Source organism: Vanellus vanellus (assembly GCF_965231255.1).
Source record: "Vanellus vanellus genome assembly, chromosome: 13".
Lineage (NCBI taxonomy): Eukaryota > Metazoa > Chordata > Aves > Charadriiformes > Charadriidae > Vanellus > Vanellus vanellus.
The window spans coordinates 21,965,144-21,982,639 of record NC_138918.1 but is presented as its reverse complement, the minus strand read 5'-3'; the positions used below and the strand labels follow the sequence as shown (position 1 = coordinate 21,982,639).

At 49.7% G+C, this 17,496-nt stretch overlaps 1 protein-coding gene across 1 annotated transcript in view; it reads left to right on the top strand.

Annotated features, from left to right (window-relative positions):
* NRG2 (neuregulin 2) overlaps window positions 1-17,496 on the top strand; it is a gene marked incomplete at both ends in the record, with an annotated part of 172,050 nt that overhangs the window by 102,388 nt on the left and 52,166 nt on the right. Inside the window, one exon of the mRNA XM_082490020.1 lies at window positions 6,026-6,197. Coding sequence (XP_082346146.1) covers window positions 6,026-6,197 — 172 coding nt within the window. The remainder of the gene's footprint in view (window positions 1-6,025; window positions 6,198-17,496) is intronic.

Below are 17,496 nucleotides of genomic sequence, written 5' to 3'. Positions count from 1 at the left end.
ACATACCAGAAACAGTAGCGCTGCATTAGCCAAGAAGTAAGATGTATTAGCCCAGTTCAGAGCATGATGACCCCCCAAAGACACGTCTGGTCTCCAGACCTACATGGTGATACCCTGTGCCAGGGACACATGTCCTTACCTTGTAGTAGAGATGATAGAAATGGGGAAAATTCTGTTTGGTAAGGAGTTGCCATCTTTGCAAAAGTTTGTGTTTGAATTTGGAGCAAGTCGAGGCTGCAAAACATTTCCCATGGAAAGATAAATTCTGCAATTTTCCATCTGGGAGAATACTGAAACGCTCCCATCTGAAGTGCCCTATGTAGAAGGGAAGGCCTGTACTTCTGCTGGTGAGACTTTGAACAGCAAACTGGTGGGGACTCTCCAGAAGGACCTTAGGGAATAGCAGCCTTTGAGACATGGCTTGGGTGGGTGTCATGCTTCCAGATCTTGTACTTCAATGGCAAGGAGCCTGGAAGCCTCAAGGACTGTGCGTGTAGCATCCTTTGGTGTCCAGGTTGTTCTCTTGAGAACTGGGAGTACAGACCCTTGGAGACACTGCTGGACCTGCAGGTTCTCCACCCCAGTGCCGTAGCCCAGAGGCTGGACGCCCCAGCACCTGTGTGGAAGGGCGATCCTGGCTTGGGCAGTCTGAGAAACACAGCCCATTTCCAAGAGATCACTTTTGCAGCTTCCCCCCTCTTCTTGCAGAGGAGGGGGTGTCCTGACCTGAGCATTAGTCGGGTGGGGAGAGTGTGCTGAAAGCCACCGATCTGATGTAGGCATGTCAAGGCATCACCTGTGAGTTTGTAGGTCCTAACTCTCCTCGTGTCTCCCCCATTCCTGTGAGAAAGCATTTTTCAGCCTCCCTTTTCTGTGGCCATGGGAATTCAAGCTAAGTTGCCTTCTTCCTCAGCTGCTCAGAGAGACACAGAAGGATCCTGTCCTCCCAGTTCTCCAGATCCACCTACCTAAATGTTTTGCCACCCACCATGTGCCAGGCAGTTTTGGGGAGCCTCCAGTGGTTGGCACTGCATCCTCTGGAAGAGGCCAGGAAGATAAGTCGTGTCTACTCATGATGCCTGTTGCCCAGAGATCCCAGATGTGTCTGTAGATTGTCCGCTCTGGAGGATCTCCTACAGTGAGCAAGACACAGCTCTTGAAGCAGTGTTTGTGGCAAGTGTTGCTGGCTGTTAAAGAGTTCACTGAGCACCTTTCCCAGGATGACTTCCATCTGCTTTATGCTGCCGAGGGGTTGTTTATGGATGATGCTTTGTGGGTGGGATGTGGTTTTGTTACTGCTCCATTGTTGGACTCCATTTGGGCGCTCTGCCCGTTTGTGATTAATGATGTTTTGAGTTGAGGCTCTAAGGTGCTTTCAGGCATAGTCCAGGTACAAAAGAGGTGTTGTTATCATCAAGGTACTTCAATGTAATATCAAATGTAATCAGAAGTGAATTGATTAAAGCGGTGTGTATATATAAGTCCTTTTATGGTCGATGGTCAAGCAACTCATATGGTGTAATTTAGAGCTCAGATTTTTTTAACCCTCTCCTCTCCATGAGAAGGTGGTAACTTGGCAGTAGACACTAGGACTGCTGTCAGAGGGCAAACCTCTCCTGCAAAGGCTTCCTAGTGAAACATAACTCTTGAAACGGGTTAGGAAATCGTGTGCATTTGTTGATCCTGGCCCCGGCACATTTTAGGTGTAGTTCTTATGGCTTACACAAATACTGTAGGCTGGATCTAATGGTTGCTTGGTTTTCATCCGGCCTTGGAGTGAGCAAAATCCTATAGAAAATCTGCATTTGTTGTTGGTCTCAGCTCTACCGGGGTTAAACATTCCTGTCTGCAGCATGGCATACCCTTGACGCGGTTGTCTATTAGAAAAATTGCCTGGAGTACAGCTGCCTCTTCTGTCCAACACCTCAGGCTTTGTGAGGCTGGTGGTTCTTCACCCCCACGGAGAGGAGACTTGAATTTGGATAGAGGAGGGTTGACAGGATTGCAAGGTGACCAGATATGGATCCTAAATGATTGCCCGAAGCTACCTGTAGCCTCAAACTGACAAGCACAGACAAAAATCTCTTCTCAGTTTTCGAGAACCCAGTGGCAGTGGTGGCTGAGCAGTGTGTGTTGCTAAACTAGCTGTGGAGGAGAGACCATGAGCTGGTAGACCAGAGCCATGAGATTCAGATGATGAGGAGCTGAAACAGCAGCTTCAGCTCAGCTTGCGCCAGGATGATGGGGTGACTTGGGTGGCCCTGGTTCGGTGTTTTGGCTCTGACAAAAGCTGTACTGGGCACATCTGAGCACCAGTAACCTGTGCAGAGGAGGATGGGGAGCTGGGAGCTGGTGGAAACGTGGGGAAATTGGACCTGGACCCCACTTGGTATACATCTGAGACTGTTTGCCAGGGATAGTGTGTTATCTTGATATGTATGAAGCTAGTGACTTTGTTTTCCCAACGTGTTTGAAAAAGTACCAAACAAGGAGGAGATTAAACTGACCAAAATGTTCAGAGCACAAAAGAAAGGGGACACTTTTAAAATTCTCACGTCTGTTTGAACCAAGCTCATGACTTTCAGAGCTGCAACTCTGTGATTTGTATGGGGCAGAGATAGGAAACGGGTCGATGTTGAAGCTGAAAAAACCCGAAAACTTTGTCTTTGATGTACTCCAGTATTAGCACTCTGTGTGCTGCTTTGGTCTCTCAAGCTACTTGAGTTTACTGCTGGAGAAGGTTAAAAGGTGATTCATTCATAGTTTGCAAGTACCTAAAAAGGGAAGAGGTTTCTGGTTGCTAGACGGGGTTCAAATTTACCAGAGAAAGGCAGAGAGATCTCTTGGCTGGAAGCCAAAGTTAGAGAAATTCAGGCTAGAAATAAGGGCTGCAGTTTAAACAATACGAATGAAAACCAGCGGAAGGTCTTCAGCTGGCATTAAGCAGACTCATCAGCAGTTAATGGCTCTAAATGAGGATTCCTGTGTTTTTCTAAAAGATGCGGGAGTTGTGAAGAGAGACTTTCCAGCCCAGAGCAGCCCTTCCAGGAGACCAAGGCTGGGCTTCCCTTTCAACCGGAGCAGCCTGTGGATGGCTCTGGACGCTGTGTCCCCAGGCTTGGGGCTCTGCCTGCTCTTCCCATGCTGCTGTCCAAGCAGAAGCCACCTTTGTAGTGCAGCAGTAAAGGGCACAGATGTGGTGGGAGTCAGGGAGCACAGCTCTGTTTCTTTGTGCACGGCGCTTTTCCCAGACATAGTCCAAAATATTTCTGGATTGGGTTCCCCTTTCACTGGCCTGTCTGATTCCACCAGGGAATTACAGTCCGTGAATGTGCAGTCCCTTTCCCTCCTGTAGTAAGACAGCCGAAGACAATGTAATCTGGGGAGGAAACGTGTTTTCCTCTCTTTCTGGGCCGGACTCTTTGCTGGAGGGGTGCGACACAGGCAGAGCCCCTGACCTGTGTTAGTGTCAGCTCCATCTCCGCCGTGCTTGGCGTGTGTCTCTTTGGACCTGCCTATTTGGGAATGTCATGCAATTTATCACTGGAGGCCAAAAGCACAAGGTGCAAGAGGTGCATAGGTGGGGAGGAACCAGGGAGTAGAGATCTTGGAAGGTTTCTTGCTTGTCCTTGGCCCTCTCCTTCAGCGATCTTCAGGTTTCTGGGCTTTGTTCTGCTCTTGCCACCATGTTCTGGGGACAGGGGCAGGGCTGACACATCTTTCTGCCAGGCCGTGCTGCCTGCTTCGTAATTCTGCAGACCACAACCCTGGAAATAATACGAAGCAGATGCACCAATGCCAAGGTCAGGACCTTCCCAGTATTTAAGGCATATGTATACTGTTGGCATGGTACAGGGTGACCTCGGTGTACAATAGGAGCCAACCGACACACACATTCAGACAGAATAAATATTTGACAGAGTCTATTTCTCTATTCCCCAAAATGACCCCTGTAAAAGCAAGGTCCTGTTTACCTTCCCAGCTCCCTGTGCATGGTGTTCTGAGAAGAGACGAGCGCTCTTCTCCATTCATTGCCTTCCTGCTCTTCTGGGTGACCCATTTCCAGGCAAGGATCAGGGATACTGGCTTCACAAAGCCCAGGGCACCTGGGATTTTCACAGAAGTCCTCAAATTTGGGGAAAGCTGGCATTGGGTTTGTTCGGAACTCTCTCTGTCTGTGCCAAAGCACAGTGACTCGGGACGCAGGTCGGTGTGCAGCCTGAAGCAAATTCCAAGCCGTTTTTTGTGCTGTCCCTGCCCCGCTAGCACGTGTGCAGCCCTCCCCATCCTGTTGCCGGTCGCACAGGTTTCTAGGTAGAATATTTGGTGGGGTTCATTCTTTTTTCCTTGGTGTGCTAAACATGCTTCCGTCGCTTTCCTGGATCTTAAGTTTGCTCCTGTGCCTCGGCGCCAGTGCGGTGGTGTGGCGCGGAGCCCGCGGGAGGTCTGGCGTGCTTGGGACCAGACCTGCTGCATTACCCACCCAGGCGCTGCCAGGCACCCCTCCTCTCCGGTCACAGACGTCTCTGGGTTCGCCTTTCAGTCATTGTGAGCTTTGCCCAGCCAATTCCCGTTACCCTGAACTATTCTATTTCTGTCCATGTTTGTATCTTTTGCATTAAGGACAATTTAGCTTCTCGTGCCCTTGCACATAAATCAAAGGAATATGAGAGTCCTCAGAGCTTTCTACCACAGGAGCCTGATGATTGCTGTGCTTTTTATATTTTTTATTTATTTTTACACATTCACTGAAAACAGTCTTTGAATAAAACCAACCTACGGTAACTTAGCTTGGCATGAAGAATGAGTGGAGACATACAAAGGTCTATAAAATAGTGATTGCTCTAATGAAACCCATTCCATTCCTCCTCCTTTGATTGTTCTTCCAAATCGCAAGATCAGAATGCACTAGGCAATTAAAAGACGGCTTGTGCATATTAGACAGAGGAAATACTTTATCTGTAACACATCTTAGACAAGTGGAAACCATTGTTACCAATATTCTTAAGGCAAAACCAGCAACTTGCTATTTTCTTTTTTAAGGTTAACGCTGAGAATGAAAAAGGGAGCTAGAAGAGTGCGGAGCTGTCAGTTGAAAGGAAAATTGCAAGCCAGCTAATCCTTTGTTGTCAGGTTTAATATAAGGCTTGGCAGAGGTTGATAAGAAGCGTCTCCCTCTCTGCCTGATGTTCCAGGTGCCTGGTAAAATCACCTCTCTGAAAAAACCCAGGGAAGATCACATGCAGAGCCAGGCTTCAGACTGGAAAGGTTGCTGGCCAGCCTGACATTGCAGGTCCTAACACCGTTTTAAATAGCTTTATTCTTTCATTTTTCTAACTGCGACCTGAAGAATAGCTGTCTTTCCCCCTCTTATCCTTTATACATGCAGGTTTTCATTGCAGCCCCTCTCAGTGGCTATTGCTCTGCTGCTGCTGTTGTGCTGAATGACCGACTGTCCATCTTAGCAGCAGGCACGGAGCATCCATTGCACACACTGCCAAGGGACAGGGGACCGCTCCCCATGACCCGTCTCTGCTCCTTCTTCAGCGAAACACTCTGGCTGTGGTTGGTGGGGCTGTGGGATTGGCAGCATGCCCGTTGGCAGTGGTCATGTAGGTGTTGGTAATCATCAGCAGCAATGGCAGGGTGCCGGGAAAAATAGTCTCCAAAGAGCTTGAGCTCCTGCATCCCTGGCTGGATGAGCAGAGCAAACTTCTGGGCTAGCAGAAGACCGTGGGTCCCACCTGCATGAGTAAGGGCAGCCGTGGAGCAGAGAAAAGAGCGAGCCAAACCTGGGGTCTCCCTGTGTTCCCCACGTGGATACTTCTGACTCTGTGCTCCTTCCCTGCCTGCAAGCTGGTAAAACCTGGGGAGCCAAGCTGGCATGCGGCCCCTCTCCAGCCATCACGCGGCAGCAGGAGCAGCAAGAGCTTTTCCCAGGGGCGGTGGATCGGTGGGGTCACATCGCTTGCACGCAGCCTCTGAAAGAGACAGGTCTCACATTGTCTGGTTTCTCTTTTTGTAGCTGTCCCTCCCAAACTGAAGAAACTGAAAAGCCCAAACGTTCATGTCGGTGAAAAGATTTCACTGAAATGTGAGGCAACTGCTGGAAACCCTCAGCCCTCCTACAAATGGTTTAAAGATGGCAAAGAGCTGAAGAAGAGCAAAGACATCCGGATCAAGTATGGGAATGGCAAGTAAGTATGCTACGGGGCTGCTCTGCCTCTGCTCACTGACGCTGAGTGCCTGGGTCTGGGGGACTGTCTGGCTAGAAGTGGTGCTGTGCTGAGTGATACTGAGATGCTTCCTCGGGGGCACAGCACCACGCATTTACCATGCCTGGGAGAGTGAGCAAGATCTCCAGTTTCCTCAAGGAGTAGCCGAGAAGAGCAAGGCACGCACAGGGTAGATGCTGGGTTTGTAGGTGGGGCTCTCCTTGGGTAATGGTGGCACTGGGCATCTGAGACGGGTGTCCAGTGACCTGGGGAGATAACTCTTTCCCTGCTAGCTGGGAAATTGCTAATTCTCACTGGGAATTGAATTAAATGGATCCATGTTGATAGTTTTCAAGGCCAAATATTCACATATGATGTATCTTAAAATTATCCCATAATCAATTGTGACTATGCTTACACTCATATATCCTGACCTAGCCAGCAGCAAAGTCAGCTTGCAACTGCCCAAACCCTTGGAAAACTTGAAACTAACTCTTTGCTAACATATGTTATGTCTGAGTGTGTGAAAAATAGCTCACCCCTTCTCATTATGGACTTGATAGGGTATTAATTTTTAAAATTAGAAGCCACTACAAAATCAGCCAGAACAATCAATTAGTACTCGGATGGGTCGTTGTCAATTGCTCTAATTTAGTTTCAGTCCTGTTGGTTTTGATTTCAAAGTCACACCCAAAATGGTTGACCTCCTTTGCAAGAACTGTTGGATTTGGTGCTGTTTTGGGATGAGGCAGAGAGGGGGTCGGTGGAAGGTTTAGGCTAGAAACACCGGTGGACTCAGGGTAACTGGCCTGCATCTAGCAGACGCCGTCTGCTCAGGAAGGGCTGTGGGGGCTTGCGGGCAGCAGAGGGAGGGCAGAACTGCGCCTGCCTCTCTGCTCTGTTGCCCTCAGTATGTCTGCGGCCCTGTCAGCCTCATGGCCTCAGTTGTTTACCAGTGGGTACTGGAGCTGGGATGCCCTGGAGGAACGTCTGCACCACCCGCTGCAGCCAGGCGTGGGAAGCCTGCTGGTCCACCCGGTGTGGACATGGCATCCCTGCGGGCAGGCAGCTCGGGGGAGCCTGAGCTTGCTGGCACTGGGGTCTCACAGGAATCTCGGGGAGCTATTTCCCTCAGAGCTAGCGAGCAACCAGCCCCAGACCAAACACCCAGCAAAACTCTCTGGGGAGGGATCCTGGCCATGTTGAGAAGTGCCTTGTGCAGCTTTTCCCTGCTGTGCTCCCAGAAATCATAGTCCTTCCTTGCCTCCTGGCACCCTGTGTCCAGCACGAAGCTGTGACTGGATGGCATCCCACCCACAGCGGTGCAGGGGGGGGCACACGCTCCCTGGGTCAGGGACACAAACATATGGAAGAAGGTTGATCCTCTTTCCTCGGGACACTGCTGTCAAGTCATAATTTTGCATTTACCAGTTTCCATGGCAACACGTTGGCTCACAGGCTGCCAGTGACAGGCCAAAGACGTGTGCGTGCTAGAAGTGCTTCCTGCTGGCAAAATAAGCCCAAGGATAAACATTTTAAAGAAAGCTGAGCACCTGCCTCCTCCAGTGTCCGAGGCTCCCACAGCAGCAAAGGTGTGAGCCCAAAGCGTCCCCCGCTGATCTGCCCCCAGAATCGCTTCCCATCCCAGCTTCTGCTGCCTGCTGCTGCAAAACCATGCCGTTGAGTGGAGAGGTTGCCTGTCTGGGGCTGGGGTCTGGCTTTGGAGACTAGACTGAAGCGGCTGTCGAGCTGGGACAGCTCTGAAACAATAGCCCCTTGTTGATCACTTGCCCCTTGATGAGCAATTGCCCCTTGATGAGCAGTCAGCAGTGCAGGAACACTTCTCCACGCAGATCTGGATGGGTCTGCGCACGGCCCGGCTGGCATCCTCACCTTTCAGGCTCTCCTCTCCACTGGGTTTGCTAGGTCTCAGTGCTTGGAGACACCTCGAGGGCAGAGTGCTCTCTGGCATTGGACCTGCCTCCTTCTGGTCTTGACTGCATAAAATAAACATTAAAAATTGCTCTGTGCATGGAGGCTGAGGATCGAAGGAGCCCTCCTGACTTTGCATACCTCCATTAAGCAGCTAGTGGGACCGAGTTGAGTAGAGAGACCCAAAACTGGACATGGGATATGGGTACACATCATTACTTCCAGCATGTTAGGAGGGGACTCCAGGGAAGGATAAGCATCCTAAACTGTAAAGCTCAGAAAGGACGATTAGTTCAAGAATAATGGGGTTTATACATCTGGCTCCACTTAGAGATGACACTGGTCTCCAGATAATCCTCTGCTCTTCCTTTCAGTTCAGAGTAGAGCAGGGTTTCCAGAGGGCTAGAAATAGAGTGCCGGGGAGGGGCTTTCATAGAGAAAGTACACGAGGCAAAAAGTTTCACGGACTATGCAGCACCTGGCCAGGTGCACAGGATCATTCCTTTAAAAGTTTGATCCAAAGACCTAATAGGGTTGTCTGCTGCAGCCAGGCAAAATGAGCCCTGCCAGGGTGAGGAGGTGTTGTCCATAGTGTTTCCCTTGGCGCTGTGAGTGCCCGGAGGAGCTGGGCACAGCTCTGCATCGGACCCTTTGTCTGCAGTTCTGCGGTCCTTAGGCAACATGCAGAGGTTTAGGATGGGAAACAAGAACATGGTTGCCCTCTGTGACTCATTCTTCTAGTGCTCTGTGCTTGGCTTTCCTCCCTGTGTGTTTAAAGAGCCTTGAGATCTCTAACTAGAAAGCATGACTGAAGCCCTTGTTATTGTGATCAAGTTTTCATCTGATCCCACTGGCCTTGCTAGAGTAGGAGATCTCCTGGAATATAAGGGAAGGGTTTGTTATAAGGAGGAGTGGAGCAGTTAACCGCATGTCAGCTTTTCCATCAGTCAACTTCCCTCTTGTTTTTTAAACTTACCGGCAAAACCTCTGGTGCCATCAGGCAAAGGAGTCAGTTCTTTTCAATGGGTATTTGCTGGAGGGAGGGGAACAATTCTGATTCCTCCTTTCTGAACTGCATGTTCCATCTGTAATTAGTAACAGGCTGGGGCAAGCCTGGCTTGCACAAAGAGGAAACTTCTCTTTAAGGTGGAAGAAATTATTGGCTGGAATTTATCACTGGCTCAATTTAAATAAAACACAGTTGGTAGGGAACCTAGGGAAATTGCCCAGGAAGAATTGCATGCAGTAGTGGAAGTACAGCATAGCGCGCGACTCTCCCTCTGAGCTGCCAAAGCGATACCGTTTTCGGCGGAGTGCATCTGAGATCTCATTGAGGCCGCTGGCTCCCAAGAAGTTAAGGTTGGGTTTTGACTCTCTGACTGTCCTAGCGAATGGTAAAATGCCAATTGTGGAGAAAGCCAAGGGAGCTTCTGTTTGCGGAGGCATAGAGAACCTACCCCACATCAGGCTGTGCTCAGGTCTCAGCCCTGAGACGCGTAGATCTTCAGCTGGAGTCAGAGCAGGTCCAGGAGCCTGGTAGTCTCCTAGCTGTGGCTGTCCTTACAGCCTCTTCTCTTTGTGTGCTTTTTTACCAAGGGAGATTGCTGGAGTGGTGAAGCAGGCATATCATTAGATTGGACGGGGTTGGCAGTTCAGTTTGGGACAGGCTGACCATATGACATCCCTTGGGAGTAGTGTCCTACTTTCAGTATCACCAGGAATCCCTATTGTTAGCCTGTAAGTGGAGCCAAGGGATACCCTCCTCTCCTGTTTCTGTACAGTAGTCCCTCAGGCGATGCTAGCTGGGGCAGATTCATTGCTGGGGTCTTCCTTGTAGAGCTCCCTGCTGTAGATTATTCCCCACCCACAATGAATGGGGCTGTGGTCTTCCCTGTACAGCTCACTCCTCTGGAATGAAAGCAAAAAAAAAAAAATAATAATGCCAAAGCAGCAGGGGAAAGAGAGTGCCAATAAAGATAAATGATTTCCTAATTAAGCCTGGAGACAAGGAGGGGCAAAGAGAACTGTTGAAGCCTTGTGGGAGCCAGAGTGAACCCAAGCAGGCTATACCACCACTCTGGCAGGGGTCTTCAGGCTGACATTTTTAAACAAAGGAAAAAACTCATTTGACAATGGATCTTGCAAGAGCAATTCCAGATGCCTTGAAGCTAAGACTCTTCTCAAGCACCGGTGTTGTTATAATCACCAGGGGACCTTCTGCCTTGCTAACTCTCACGATGTCATTATAAGTCTCCGATATTTGGGATTTGGTTTTAGCTGCTGAAGGCACTTTATTGGAGGGGGGTGTGAAGGAGAGCATCTCCTTTGTTTGTATGTTTGTTGTTTTAAAGGAGATGATGGACATTATCTTGGCCAATGCACCTGGGACGGAACCAGGGAATTTGAGAACTGAAAGGAGAAGCAGTTGGGTCTTGAGCTAGAACAATCAAACTTTGCAAGTTGGGGCTCCTGAGAGATTCAGGGAATGGGCATTTAATCAAACTTGACTGAGTTATAGTGGCTAACAAGTTACGGTCAGATGCTGGGCTGCTTCAGCTGGTGGTGTGTGCAAACTTAGAGATGGAAGGCACTTTATGTGCCTGAAATTTTGTGTTATTTTTCCAGTGATGTTGCCTGCTTTTAAAAAAAAAAAAAAAAAAAAGTAAATCTCTCCCTTCAGACCTTAGCCTGCTGCAGCTGCAAAATGTCACAGATTAGGTTAAAGCACTCATTGAGACATGAGCTGAAATCCCATTCATCCAGTTTAGGTTAAAATGCTTTGCCTTGCAGGAGGAGGGCTGGGGTGAGGGCTGAGGCTGCAGGCAGTTCATCTGGGGCAGCACATTATATACCTACCACCAGGAATTTGCCAAGTCCCCCTTCATGGATCAGGCACTGGTGAGGATCTGTGCACATACCAGTTGACTTAGGAAGACAAGAACGACATACATCCCAAAAGCTCTAAACTCAGAAAGCAGCCCCGAAACTGTAACTGAATAATCTCTTGCACAACCCTGTGTGCCACCATGGTGATATGTTTCGCAGAGGTTTTGGAGGGGTAGTTCTCTGTCCGTCTGGAGGTGCCATCCCTTTCCCACTACCTCTGTTCCCACAAATGCTTTTACCAGATCTGAGCAATTGCAGCCTGGCTCTGCTCATCGCTGTTCCTGTGACCTGCACGGGGCTCGCCCCCAAGACAGCTGCTTTTAGTATGGCACCTCCTTCTCCTCCTCCCCTAATTCTTAAAAACTTTGCTTTAAGGGCCCTCTCAGGTGTACACGCTTCTGGCAATCCCTGAAGTTTTGGTCTTGCCTCTGATTTGCCCAGCATATCAGCCTCCATCTAACGTGTGATACACTTCCAAACTAGGACCTCTGTGCCTGCTCCTCAGCAGCACCAACCCTCTCTTCCCTTCCCTGCTACAGGACAAGTTTGTGGTTTGGTTGGTGAGATAGTGAGACCTCTGCCCACTGTCCTGGCTCCTCACCTACCGGGGGTGTCTCGACTCTCTATGGAGGTCATACGCTCACACGCTCTTCAGGGCAGGGAGGTATCTGTTCCACATTTGGTGCTGGAAGGTTGTAGCACGCTCCTGTGAGATATTACAGAAAGCAGGGAAACAACCTGGTCTGAGCTGGCCCCAGGGTACTGCTCCAGGATCTACGTTTTCTCAAAGAAATTAAAATCCCGGCATTGGGGCTGGAGGAAACATTCATGGGATGGATCAATTGCCTTCAATTCCAGGACAAATAATACAGGGAACCCTGCACTGACATTGGGTTTGTGCATCAGCCTTAACCCAAAAATCAGATTTTGCATATTTGTTGATTTCACACCCTGGCAGCTGCCACAGACTACTGGCACAAAGAGCAGCAGCGCACGGGGGTTTGCCTCTCAACAGAGCGGCCACAAAGTCCACTCCAGGGACTGGTGCGGTTGAGTTATGCTGCCTCTGTTGCCCTACACCTCTTCCCATTGTGGGAACATCCGTAGCAATTCAGCGACGCAGCCCCAGGCTGAATTTGAGGATGGAGGGGGGTTGCACAAGTGACCCTGCTCTTTGGAGTGTACTTATTGATCTTTTCCCCTTTTGTTGACGCTGCCTGACCCAGAAGGGACTCCTGCTCTCACTCTGAGACCAGTGTCAGTGTCAGCTCTGCAGAGTGAGGACTGGTGGAGTCTTCCTTTTAAAATCAGCCTGTCCCCCAAGCCTGGGCACAGAGAGACAAGAGCACTGCTGAGCAGAGAAGGGGCAAATCTGCTTTTCAGGTTAGAACAGCACTTTAATGTTGGGGGACAGGGGTAGGAGAGAGCAGGCAGAGGGGGTCAGGGGATGGTTGCTCCTCTCCTGGGCACCCACAAGGACATTAGCTGTCTCCCACGCCTGCTTCTCCCACAGCCCCAGCGGGTCACACGCTGAGCGGGGCAGATGATGGTGTGAGGGGAGGAGGAAGGAGGACCTCGCCCACTGCAGAGGGGATGATGGCCAAGCCGAAAGGTCCGAACCTTCCTGTCCTTACCCCTCTTATTTGATTGCTTTGCTTGAGGGCATTTTTTTTTCCCCTTTCCTATTTGCTGTTTCTGTAGCTAATCCTGAGCTAGCCAGATCATGCCCTAGGGTACATAGCAGCCAGCACAGGGCCACTTGTTTTTCTCAAGCACTGCAAGGCACAGCCGGCTTGCCCAGCTCTGTTGTGCAGCTCTGTAACTGAAGGGCAGGGAAGAGATTTGGGTGGTTTCCATCTGGCTGTGCAGGGAGAGGATGCTCCTGGCTGCCACTTCTGTCCCGTCGGACAGAGGTGCTTTGCTACGGCCGCCCCCACTCTGCTTTGCATTGCAGTGGTCTCTGCTACCTGATTTTATCCCACTGGGTGCTGGGGACGATGAATGTGTTCCCTGAGGCCAGGGCACTGCGAGCCCCTGCTCCAGCCAGTGTGGCTGCCTGATGCTTGATGGTTGCTGGACATCACTTCTTGGCCGTAAGCTGAGGAATTGGATATTCTGAATCTCCTTGCCAATCATTAACCTGCTCTCCTGGGGCAAATGCACCACCGTGCAGAGCGCCAGCACAGTACATCGGCGCCAATTAAATCTTTGGCAGGAGTGTAGGCAGTACACGTTACAGCAATTGCTGGCCTTTCTGCTCTCTGCAATGTCGGTGAGCTTCCTGCCACCGTCTCTCTGTGCAAACAGAGAGGAATGGAGTTAATCGGTAACCACAGCAGTGTATTCAGTGTGTCCTTTGCAAGGGTCATGTTTGGGAATTTCCTTTTCCTAGGATCTCAGGTGTGTTTACTATATGCAGTGTTCTTCATTGACAATGTAGGGGCCACATAGGGTGTAGTCTTCAAATTCTCTTCACCAGCTAATTCCTTGACTTCTTTACTACTTATGTGTTAGCTACTCTATTTTTAGAAGACTAATAAAATACTACAACAGTAGTAATCCTAGAGCTATTTTTGTCCTGAACGATGCAGAAGCGGCTGAACACACACTGGGGACACTGAGTCCTCAGTGAGGCATAGGTGTCTCGTGGCTTCTGCTCTCCTGCGCACACACTCTGAGATGAATGGCTTTGTGAGGAGACGACCTGGGAAGATGGTCCCACTTCCACTTGTCAGTAGGGAAGAGCAGAAAAATGATTCAAGCTTGACCAAAGTGCTGGTGGGAACATGACTCCTGTCATGAAAAGTTCCTCCTTGGCTGAGATGAAGTGCCTGTTTCTTTTCCTCTGACTATACTGGAGGCCTCAGGGCCCAAGCTCACATTTAGATGTCTAACTCTGAGATGTCTAAATTACAGAAGATGAGGCCACCCTTCCCAGCCAGAATTCGCCAGGCTCTTTGTGTAGGTCCCAGCCAAGGGCTGATCTCCCTGTTTCCCATTGTAGTCTGGAGATTGGCACTGCAGAGGAGGATGTACTCATCACTCCAAACTGCCCTCTGGGAGGCTCTTTTCTCTTGGCCAGAAAGGTATTTTGGGGGATCTTCTTCTGGCCAGGCTGAAGGTCTCCTTGTGAATCCTATCCCCCAGAGCTTGCAGACAACATATTCCCCGTGGCTTATTCCTCCACTGGCACTACAGGAGATAATTAGTGCGTGGCTAAGTCATATGTGCTGAGGGTCAGAAAAGACAATGAAGCAGATTTTCCCCTGGAGTAAAGAAATGTCAACAGAGTTGCACTGCAGTGAAATGATGGGATCTGTCAGTGACCCTGGCCCTTTCACTGAACAAACAGCCCGGGGCAGCGCCGTCCTCCAGAAGAATGGCATCCTCTGGCAGCCAGGCACCCTTGTGAATGCACATGGTAGGGCTTTCCCAGGGGCTGGCGTCCCCAGGAGACACGCTGCCCAGAAGGGCAGCAGGGGACTTGATGCAGACCTCCTGTGCACAACATAATTCCTTGTGTGCTGCTACTGTAAAAACATGCCTCAGCCCTCAAGTGAACAAAGTACCTGCCCTTGGGGGCAGCAGGAGGAAGAACACGAACTTGAAAAACCAATTTGCTCGTCAGTCTTGAGATATTTCAGTAGCGCTTGGAGATAGTGAAATAGAACAAAGAGAGGCTGGTCATCTTTGTCTTTGCCACACACAGATCAGCAAGGTCTAGTCTCTTTTACATCCTTCAGTTCATTTCTTCTAGTGCACAGGCATTATCAGTGTGAATTAAAAGGCGCATGACTAATGCTATGAAACAAGGTTGCCTCTCTGGTTGTTTCAGTGCTTCCTGCAATAGGGAAATGCTCTTTACTGGGGCTGTGCTGCACATTAAAACAGTTCCTCGTCTGTATCCTTCATCTCTCTCCACCAAGTCTGTTACCTGCCATTATACAGCGTAGTGTGGGGACCAAGAGTAGCTACACCATTGGTCTGGGGTATGAAAAGCAAGAAAAAGCTCTTGATTTTTCAAGGGGATCTTACAGTCCAGGCAAACCATCAAACTGTGATGGAAAATAAAAATTAGCTCTTTTGACAATACAACAGTCTTGTGCATTAAAATGAAACGCCTCTTTGGTTTCACCTTGATGCTGATAAGCTATAAATGCCAACACTGCTTTTTATTCTGTTCACATTCCTCTCCACTTCCAGGTAAAAGATCAAATGTGTCTCATTCTGTTCTTGGAGATGAATCTGTCAAGTGTGTCCCCTTTCATTAGCCTTTTGTGTCACTAATAACTTACTAATTTGTATCCTTGGGACTTAAACCCCTTTATCTGTAAAAGATCACGTACGCAGGTGATATTCTAATGCTGTAGTGGGTTTTTCCAGTTGCTGCACACGGTGAAACGTGCTGTGCATATGAGGTTGCAATGCAGCCAATTATCATTAGAATATCTGTCCTCCGGCAGCTGAAGGCAGCGTGTTTGTTAATGCTTTCAGCTCTGCACTGGCAGATAGCCTCAGCTTGCTGGTGTGCGAGGGTGGTGTTTTCTACAGGACTTTGAGTTAGAGCCTCGCTCTTCCAAGCGGCTTTCAACACGTGCTGCCTTTTCACTCTGCGTTGCAGCAATAGCTACAAGCCTGTCACGGGGGCGGTTTAGGAAACAAATGCTGTATTCTGTCAATGAGGGTTGAGGCAGCTGAGAGAAAGGAATGGTTGGGCTGTGGTGGGGGCAGTCTTGTTGGGGTTGAATGCAGCAGTACCAAGAGCTCCCCCTCACCCCTTTAGCTAGTGTTGGAATGTGGTGCTGGACTGGGCACTACAGCCCACCAGAAACAACCCCCCTTCATCAGGCCCCCCGTTGTACCTCCCCAGCTGCTACCGGGCAGCAACAGGCACTGGAGACCCTTAAGTGCCTTTGCACTTGGGTGCTGCTTGGCTCCTAAGGCATGACAGCAGCGAGGACCACGATGCCCAGGACTGTCACGGGTCGCTCAAAGAGATCTGAGAAGATTCACACTGGGAGTCAAGGCAGCTGTGCACCACTCTGAATCAGCCCCTTTGTTTAGGCACCCATGTTGGAATATGTTGGCCCAAATATCTGGCTTTGCACAGTGGATTAGGGGAGAGCTAGGATCAGAGGGATTCGAGAGATCTTTGCGTCCTGTCAACATTCATTTAAAAATTATTCCACGTGGGGCCTAAACTCGTGCAATTGAGCACTTGACCGCATCCTGTAAAACAGGGTAGCGCCTGTACCCTGGGAGCTGTACCAAGTTGTCTCCAAGTGCTTTTAATTTACTAATATAAGTAGTGAGATGTTCATGCTGTGTCCTTGTGCCGTGCCTCCCAGTAGAACAGCATGTCAGGGTGTTAAAAAGACGCCAGTGTGCTTCTGTGAAGGACTTCCTATGGACGATGATTTGCACAGCCCAAAGAAAAGTCCTTCTCAGATGACACGTGCAACATTGCAAATATGTCCAAAGCTAATGGTTATTTTCCACATAAAAGGAATTTTATTTGCCTTCAGCGACATAGGCCACTGGGACTTCTTTCTAAAGCTGGCAGTGTTTCCAAGTCTCTAAATAAAGCGACCGTACGACACAGACCTGAGATAAAAGCTTGGGGTGGAAAGCAGAGAGATGTTCTCACGAGAAGAGTACACAGGGTGGTTTTTGATAAGATGGCTGAAATAGAAGGAAGTGTAGTAAAACAGAGGGCCTAATCTGGGAGTCCCACTGTGGTCTCATGAGTGGCATTCAGTGTGTTGAAGGCTCCTATAGACCTCTAGGACAACAAAAGGTTTTGCCTATTAGTCAGAAAGGCATCGCAGAGAATGAGACATCACTCATAGCCGGTGGGAAAGGTGATGCTCGTCTTCCCCGTAGCACCGCAGGGCTCTGCTGCAGAGCTGCTCCTGCTTCCATGAAGCACGCAGCACAGGTTGTTAGGTGACATGGGCAATCATCACGAACATCGTCTGCTGCTCTTTCTAGGCACTTCTGGCTGATAAGATGATTGCGTGCAGTTCAGCCCCCCCATGTTTGTAGTACATTGGAGTGTGTGTATTTGGGGGAGACAAAGTGCTTGCCCTATTTGTTGGCCCAGATAAAGCTACCAGCTGTCTAAGTCAAACCACAGGGGTCTGAGTTGCAGGCTGGAAATGAATGAGTTCCCCCTGACCCCATGGGTATTGGCCTTGAGGTGTGTGGCACTGCTGAACGCAGCCGCTGAAGCACTGGGCTGCTTAGTCTCCTTGCAGAGGAAGGTGCAGAACATGCATCTCACCTCTGCATCCCTGTCTCTCAGGCAGATTCCGCTGTCCCATCAGTCAAGTGGCTTCTGTCCAGTGCAGAAAGTCTGTGTGTTGGGATGCTGGGACTCTTGGGCTCAACCCCTCGCAAGACTTTCCGTGCGAATGAGAACAGGTGTCAGACCAAACCATGGCAACATGCTAGGAGCAGTGAG